The following is an 8,896-nucleotide window of genomic DNA, read 5'->3' on the forward strand; positions in this document are numbered from 1 at the left end:
TAAACGGCAACACAGAAAGGCACGTTTTTCCTGTGATGTAGCGGGTCGGGTTAGGGCCCGAAAGTAAATGATCGTAAATTCCTTTTTCTAATATTTTTTTCCTTTTTTACTTTTGTAAATAACTCTCAAGTCTCAAGATCGAGTCTTACTTTCTTGTACTACTAATATCCAAGTATTAAAAGCATAGAATTAGTTATCAGTACTCAGTAGCATGAGTAGAATTTGCACAATCGAGTTCGAATGAAAATCGTGTTATTTTTTATTTTTTGTTTTAATAAAATACGTATAAACTTTAATTACATGATTAGATTAGCAAAAATTCTCTTTAATCTGTTAAACAAAAGTTCTATTTAAATCTTGGAAAACATTTAAAACACAATAAAAACAAAAAGTCAACAATTTAAAATTCTACTATGTCTTACATTCTACTATGTTTTACGTTTATGATTAGCAAATAAAAATTCAACGATTTAAAACGCAATATGCAAAGCATATATGGATACATATATTTTACTTAAACAAAACGATTAATGTAATACAACTTATAGTGAACTTATAGCTAGTCAATGATCATTATAGCATAAATTAAATTTTTCTAAGCTAACTACTTTGACAGCTAAGCTACAGTTAACTATCAACTAACTGTGATTAACAAACTAAGCTAGCTAAACTCTACAAAGGATACAGAGAAGGAAAAATAAATATACAGAGTTATCTCAATATCCCCCCCACCCCCACCCCCAAGTTGGAGGTGAAGTCTTCACACCCAACTTGCTCAATATCGCAGATTGCTTGACACCAGTAAGAGCTTTAGTGAGGACATTGCTAACTGAGCACCAGTACCAATATGATGAAGAGAAATCAATTTTTCTTGGAGCTTGTCTCGCACAAAATGGCAATCAACCTCGCTATGCTTTGTTTGTTCATGGAAAACAGAATTACGAGCTATGTGTAAAGCAGATTGACTATCACAAAATACTGAAACAGGCTTAGGATAGGGAATAGTGAGTTCATCAAATAGTCTGCATAACCAAGTTAGTTCACCAACAACTTTCCTCAAGGATCTATATTTTGTTGCTGCTGAAGATAGGGACATTGTTTCTTGTTTCTTGAACTTCCAACAAATTGGACTATTGCCCAGTAGGACTATGTATCCAGTAATTGACCTTCTAGAATCTGGACAAGCAGCCCAGTCTGAGTCACGATAACCCTTCAGGCTGCAATCAGAGTCATTAGATAGAAAAATTCCCAGAGTTGGATCACTCTTCAGGTACCTAAGTAAATGAAAAGTTGCTTTCAAATGTGGCTCCCTGGGGTCTTGCATGAACTAGCTGAGGTGTTGTACACTGAAGGTTATGTCCAGTCTAGTATTGGTGAGAAAATTTAATTTTTCCTACCAATTTCCTGTAGTAGGTAGGATCTGGCAATGATGCTCCTTCCTTGGCTCTTAGCTTTTCATTTGGATCAATGGGAGTAGACAGACTGCTATAAGAAAGACAGTCATAGTCTTTGAGTAAGTCTAATGCAAACTTCCTTTGAGATATTATTACTCCATCACTTATGTAAAGAACCTCCAAACCAAGAAAATAGTTTAGCTTCCCCAGGTCTTTTATCTTAAATTGATCATGTAGAAAGCATTTGACTTGAGTAATTTCTGAAAGATCTGTCCCAGTGATGATAACATCATCTGCATATACTGCTATATAGATGGTAGAATATTCTATTTTTTTGTAGAAAACTGAGTAGTCATTGAGAGAATATACATAACCCTTTGAGCAAAGGGTCTCAGTCAACTTAGAGTACCACTGCATGCTTGCCTGTTTGAGGCCATATAAGGATTTGTTCAACTTATACACTAAACCCGGAGAACTAATTTCTAGTCCTGGTGGTATTTGCATATAGACTTCCTCATGCAAGTCTCCATGAAGGAATGCATCGTTCACATCTAACTGAAAAATATGCCACTGCTTCTTCACTACAGTAGCTATAAGAGCTCTCACTGTTATCATTTTCACTACAGAACTGAAGGTTTCTGTGTAATCTATGCCAGGCTGCTGGGTATACCCTTTTACTACACCTAACTTTGAACATTTCTACTGTTTTATCAGCTTTGTGTTTGATCTTGTATACCCACATGTAGCCAATTGCCTGCTTCCTACTTGGTAAGGGCATTATATCCCAGGTATGTTTTGCATGCAGGGCTTCAACTCCTGTGTTATTGCTACTTGCCAGGCAGGATTAAGAGCAGCTTCCTCATATGAAGATGGTTCAGAATCATTACAGACATTCATAACAAGCAACTGACTATCATGGACTAAAGAATCGGTAGAAATATGACTATCTAACGAGAATAAGGCAATAAGGGAAGTTGGAGTGGTTGATGGATCAGTAGGCAGAGAAATAGAAGTTGGCTTCAATTGAGGTATTGAATAGATGTAGTCTTGCAGGTGTGCAGGTAATTTGTGTTCTCTACTAGACCTTCTAGGCTCTAGGACAGGAGAATCATTTTGTGAAATGGGATCAAAAAGATTTTGTGAGAGGATTTCAGGAGAATGAGATTGTGATTCTGGAAAAGCAGGTGTAGAGTGATCAGATGGGGAGTGATCAAATAAAGAAAGGTCATGTGCTACTTCAGGGTTGTCTGGACTGGTGAATTGTCTGTTGTAGGTTGAGATGTAGTAGTGTGTAGGTCAGAAATGAAAGGTAGTAGAGTTGGAAAAGAAGAACCTGTAACAGGTGACACAATAAAGGGAAATATATTTTCATGGAAGGTTACATCTCTGGATATGTGAATCTTCCTGGTTTGCAAGTTCAGTACTTTGTATCCTTTGGTTTCAAAAGGATATCCAACCAAGACGTGAGGTACAGTTCTGGGATCAAATTTGTCCCTGTGTATTTTTGGTATAGTGGGGAAACACAGACACCCAAAACTTCTCAAATGGGAATAATTTGGTTTCTTTTTGTATAGGAGTTCAAAAGGGCATTTGTTCTTGAGGTATGTGGTAGGTAGTCTGTTAATAAGGAAGGTAGGTGTTAGGATACATTCACCCCAGTATCTTATAGGCAACTTTGATTAAAATAAAAGTGCCCAAGGCTGTCTCAAGAAGATACCTATGTTTTCTCTTAACCACACTATTTTGTTGTGTTGTGTATGGACAAGTTCTCCGATGAACAATGCCTTGGGTCTGAAAGAAAGAGTTTGCTTCTATACTGGTGAACTCCAAACCATTATCTGATCTTATCAGGTGAAATTGAGTTTTGACAAAAGATATGAAGGATTTAAGGATCTGTAAGGCATTGCTTTTGCTAGACAAAATATAAGTCCATATGGACTTGCTATGATCATCTACCATGGTTAAGAAGTACTTGTAATTGTTATGTGTGGGGACATGATAGGGTCCCCACAGATCAATATGCAAAAGATCAAAGATTTGTTTGGTCCTGCTGGCTTTGCTAGCAAAGGGTAGTCTAGTTTGTCTGGCCATGGGGCATATAGAACATAGAAAGGGTTGCTTATTAGAAAAGGCAACATGTATAGTGGTGATATTTCTCATCTTTTCAAAAGGAACATGGCCTAATCTATTGTGCCATAACACATTAACATCACTCTTATGAGATAAGAAAGAATCACAGTCAGGTGTTTTATTGCAAATAGAATTATTTACATTTGAAAAGGAATGATCTTGTGAAGCACTGTGATTACAGACACTAGATGGAGGTCTCTGCAAACTATGTACATCACAAGCATGACATGAAACACGAAAAGAAGAAACAAATGCAGAACTAGTACTAGCACTCTTCAAATAGAGGGAGCACAAGAGATACAACCCATCCTCGATTTTACCAATCTCTAGAGGACTCTTTATTGAAGGGGCCTGCATTATAGAACATGTGTCAGTAAAAGGCTATCAAGGATTTAAGTTATGCAGTCAAAGAGGATATGGAAATGAGATTAAACTTGAAAGAGGGAACAAACATGACTTTGTGTAGAGTAGTTTGAGGAGCAAGGTACACTACCAATCTCTGTTACCTTAACTCTATAGCCATTTGGGAGTGACTAGCAAGGGATATGGTAAAATCCTAATATCAACTAATGAAGTCTTATTAAAGGTCATATGATTTGAAGCTCCTGAGTCTAAAATCCATGTGTCAGTCCAAGTTCTGAAACATCTACAAGATAACTTGCCAAAATCAATAGACGATATACAAGTTATTATACATGCAAAGTTCATAGTTCCTACAGCAAGGTTTACTGATCCAGCTCCATGGTTTGTGTTCTGTGAACTTTCTCCTCCACTGCTGGTATTGAAGTGTTGAAGTATATTAATCAATTGACTATATTGTTCCTTGGATAGGTTCAGGTTCTGATTCTCATCCTTGGGTCCAAACTCCTTAGTCTTGGCAGAGATCTCATCAGATAAGTTGGAGTGTGCATTGGCCACAACTCTTTTGTTCTTATTGTACTTGAGGTTTTGATTGTTGTTTGAAGTCTGGGGATAGCCATGAAGTTTGAAACACTTGTCCTTAGTGTGTCCTGGACGTTTGCAGTAGTCACAAAATGGCCTTGACCTATTGGTATTTGGAAAATTAGAATTGGGAGTGTAATTGGTCCTGAAGTTATTGTTCCTGAAATTGTTGGCATTTCCTGAGGCATTGGCATGAAGGGAAATTGACTCTGAAACCATCTGATTTGAAGGTCTCATTTCACGTTGCTTTTCATCCTGGATGAGCAAAGAAAAAGCTTGTGCCATCGAAGGAAGAGGGTTAATCATGAGAATGCTACCCCTCACTGTTGTGTACACCTCATTGAGCCCCATGAGAAATTGAATTAACCTCTTATCCTACTCAGCCTTGTGCATACCTTCCTTAGCACCACAGGTACACTGGCAGCTGCATTGTGTTTTTGCATTCAAAGTACTCAATTCTTCCCAGAGTTTCTTCAATTGAGTGTAGTAGCCTGTGATGTCTAGGACTCCCTGAGATAGGTCATTGATATCCTTTTGGATTTGATACAATCTCGCACCATTAGTTTGCTCATATCGATCTTCCAACTCCTTCCATAATTCAACAGCATCACTTGCATATTCCACACTATCTGCTATCTCCTTTGAGAGTGAATTCAAAATCCACGAGGTCACCATATCATCACACCATTCCCATTGCCGAAATTTGGGAGATTGGGGATCAGGACGCTTACACTCTCCGCTAATGAAACCAGTTTTATTTTTAACAGAAAGGCCACGCAAAACTGCACACCTCCAAGACCTGTACCCAATTCCACTGAAAGCCACACTAACCAGCATAGCTCCAGGATTATCCGACGGGTGTAGATAGAGAGGATCACTGGGATCTAACACAGAATTGACAGTAGTTTCAACATTTTCGACATTTGAGGTATTATCAATCGCATTGGTTTGATCGACAACAACAAAATTTGAAAAATTGAAGAGATACGGAGTAGAAAAACAAGAGGAGAATTTAGGAAAGCAAAATTGAAGATAAGGCAAAGCTCACACTGCGCGGATCTACTGAGAATTAGGGCAGAATCGAAGAACACTACTCAGATCGTTTGAGCTAGGAGATATTGAAGATGATTGAATCGGAGATTCCTATGCGCTCTGATACCATGTCAATTTGTGGATTTAAGGCATTGAACTTCACTCTTGACTAGAGACTCCATTGATGAGCTTTAGAAGCTTCGCATGAGCTGAGGAGAAAGGAGACTTGATTCTCAAATACGGGGAATGAAAACTATGTATATTTGATATCCAACAGAGTATATATATACACATGGGTACCACTCCACAAACTAACTCTAACTACTTTGTACAGCTAAGCTAACTACTTTGACAGATAAGCTACAGTTAACTACCAACTAACTATGATTAATAAACTAAGCTAGCTAAACTCTACAAAGGATACAGAGAAGAAAAGTAAATATACAGAGTTATCTCAATAGTAATAACTATTCACTTAGTATTATGGAACAAAATAAAGAAAACAGATTGGGAAGCTATAACCTCAAATTGGCAACACCAAATTTTGAAGATGCGTCCATTTTATGAAGTGGATTTGCTTGACCAGTAACACCGTTGTTTGATGGCAACTTATATTAATTGTTATATTTTTGTCCTTCACAATAGTTGAGACTAAGAGCCCGTTTGACCAAGCTGCCAAAATCTGCTTATTTTAAAAAGTACTTTTTTAAGAAGTACTTTTGAAAAAAATAATTTGTGTTTGGCCAAATCATTTAAGAAGTACTTTTTGCAACATTTGGTAAACAAATTGTGTTTGGCTAATCTTTCTAAAAAGTGCTTTTGAGTAACAAATTACCAAAAAGGATAGTACCAAGGTCTTATAATTATTTTAAAGAGAAAAATAAACTTAAATATTTATTATAAGAGACTTCTATTATTTTTTATTTTATTTAATTAAAATATAAAATATAAAGTAAACAAATACAATAAAGATTTAACTCAATTTTACATATATACTTATACCAAAGTATATAATATTATCTAGTATAATTACTTATTGTTACACAATGATTTGAATAATCAAAATACATCATTTCTCATGAATTAGAAGTCTATTCCACAAATTACTATATACTGATAATCCATAAGTAAAGTCACTCACACATGATAATACTTTTGAACAATTCCATCTCTGCTTCTCTCACCCAACGCCTCCATATTAGTAGAAGATTTGCCTTGCATTTCTAAAGGAACATCAGAAGACCCATCTCCTTCCTCAATCTTTGCAATAATGTCTTCATTAGCATAACAGTTGAATTCTTTATCGGTAGAAGAATATCATCAGATGAAATTATGTATAGCCATGGTAGTTGTAACTAGATGATTCTGAGTGACAAACTTGAAATATGGCATTGAGCGTAAAATAAAAATAATTTTAAAGAGTAACTAATTATTAGCAACACATAATGTATACTTTAATTTTTTTAAAATTTAAATTAGAAACTAATTATTACCTAACCTAACCAACTTATTATGAGACTGCCACTTGGCTTAATGTGGATGTTTTTCCTTCATCTTTTTAATAATATATAGATAGATTATGCGATGAAATTGTAAATTTATTACCTATTTATAGGTAATTTTCACAAACTAGATTTGATAACTATTTTAAAGATTCGAGAACTAATAGCCTATAACAGAAGAAATTATATATGATTATTTGTAGGAAGAGAATTGATAATCCAAATGTCACGACCCAATTCCACTATAGGCCGTGATGACGCCCAACACCATTGCTAGGCAAGTCAACGCTGATCAACTAGTGATTTCCCATTTAAACAAATTACCGTGTGGATAAAATTCTTCAATTTGTTAAAAGACTTAGAAATTTACCAATGAAACAAAGCTTAAATGGAAGCAACGAATACAAATCGTAATCAGGTATACAATACCAAAAAAATCATAAGTATACTAGTGTGTGTGCCAAGACCTGATGTCACAAGTATGTGGGCAATCTAGTAGAATACAAAAGAATGCTAGCCTACTGTCTAAAAGGAAATAGACAGAAAATAAACATAAGAGAGACTCCAACTGCCGCAGAACGGCTCAAAAGGGCAGCTCACCAGGAAAGTCTCGAGCTGGGGGTCGAATCTACGCGCCGGAATGGTGACCAGATGCACCTGCCTCAAATCTTGTACAATCAAGTACAGAAGTGTAGCGTGAGTACATAAAAATATGTACCCAGTAAGTATCTAGTCTAACCTCGAAGAAGTAGTGCGAAGGGTCGACTCCGACACTTACTAGGGCCAACAATATAATATCATAAAGTTTCCATTTTAAGCATTATATATGGAGATAACAATAAATTCAGAACGGGAAAATAACTGAACAATTCTTCCGTCAAAATTAAGAATCACAGTCAAACACTTCCTTCGTTTAAGACAAACAATCTCTCAACAATAGCTTATACAAGTTTTAAATAGTTTTCAACTCTATTATCACACGCAAATACCACCGAGGACGTTCGGCCCGATCCAACATAAATGTAAACTGTGTACTGCCGAGGGTCGAACGGCGCGAACCATAGATGCATTTATTCACCCCGCTCGCGAATCATACATGCGACGCGGTCAAATATAAATTCAGAGATTTACCCCGCTCGCGAGTGCGACGCGGTCAAATATAAATTTAATTATTTAAATCAAAATTCTTTCTTATTTCCTTTAAAAATAAAAGACAATTCAACTTGAAGCCTTTAAATCCTTAAAAATTCTGAACTTAATTCCATTTGTTACAAATAGCAAGTATAATCAAATAACGGTGTCCACGAAGCATGGTGTAAACCTAAACTACCCGGACATAACAGGAATAGTAGCTACGTACGGACTCTCATCATTTCGTGCGTATGTAGCCCCCACAAACAATCACATTTTAATTAAGTTCACCTATGGGGAAATTTTCCTCTTACAAGGTTAGAAATAGACTTACCTCGTCTTAAAGCCTACTTCCAAACTCAAGAATGCGCTTAAACCCTCAAATCGAAGCCGAATGATCCAAAACTATTCAAATAGTGAAAAAACCAATCATTATAGGTTCAAAAGTTCATATTCTAACTATTAAAGTGATTACCCAACCCCAAAGGCAAGATTCCTACAATTCATCCCCGGGCCCACGCGCCCGGGTTCCGAAAATTTTCGAATAAAGTTGTTAGCCATGACTTAAGGAACATAAATATATGATTATCACTAAGTTTCATGGTCAATTTCATGGTAACAATCTCATTCTTGTCAAACCCTAGGTTTACCTCTAAACTCATGATTTTTCATAAATCTTTACATGTTAAGCTACCCATAATCTAAGTATTTAACTCATATATAGGAGGAATTACTTACCTGTAAAAGCTTGGTGAAAACCCCCAT

The 8,896-nt window shown here is 36.2% G+C and overlaps 1 protein-coding gene across 1 annotated transcript; it reads right to left on the reverse strand.

Moving 5' to 3' along the window:
- Window positions 4,842-8,896, reverse strand: LOC109224346. Its single transcript, XM_019388930.1, has 4 exons — window positions 8,870-8,896; window positions 7,601-7,657; window positions 6,683-6,758; window positions 4,842-5,350 (listed from the first exon to the last, which is right to left on the reverse strand). Exons 1-4 carry the CDS (start codon window positions 8,894-8,896, stop codon window positions 4,842-4,844), a joined length of 669 nt encoding a protein of 222 aa, XP_019244475.1.

This window comes from Nicotiana attenuata, chromosome 3, assembly GCF_001879085.1.
Source record: "Nicotiana attenuata strain UT chromosome 3, NIATTr2, whole genome shotgun sequence".
NCBI classification, from domain to species: Eukaryota; Viridiplantae; Streptophyta; class Magnoliopsida; order Solanales; family Solanaceae; genus Nicotiana; species Nicotiana attenuata.

Excerpts from the sequence above, each read along its gene's own strand:
- LOC109224346 (XM_019388930.1), bottom strand. The coding sequence starts at position 8,896 with ATGGGGGTTTTCACCAAGCTTTTACAG. Across the intron at positions 7,658-8,869 it reads TTTTCACCAAGCTTTTACAG|GTGCATCTGGTCACCATTCC; the intron begins GTAAGTAATTCC and ends GATTTGAGGCAG. Across the intron at positions 6,759-7,600 it reads CCCAGCTCGAGACTTTCCTG|ATTGAGGAAGGAGATGGGTC; the intron begins GTGAGCTGCCCT and ends ATTATTGCAAAG.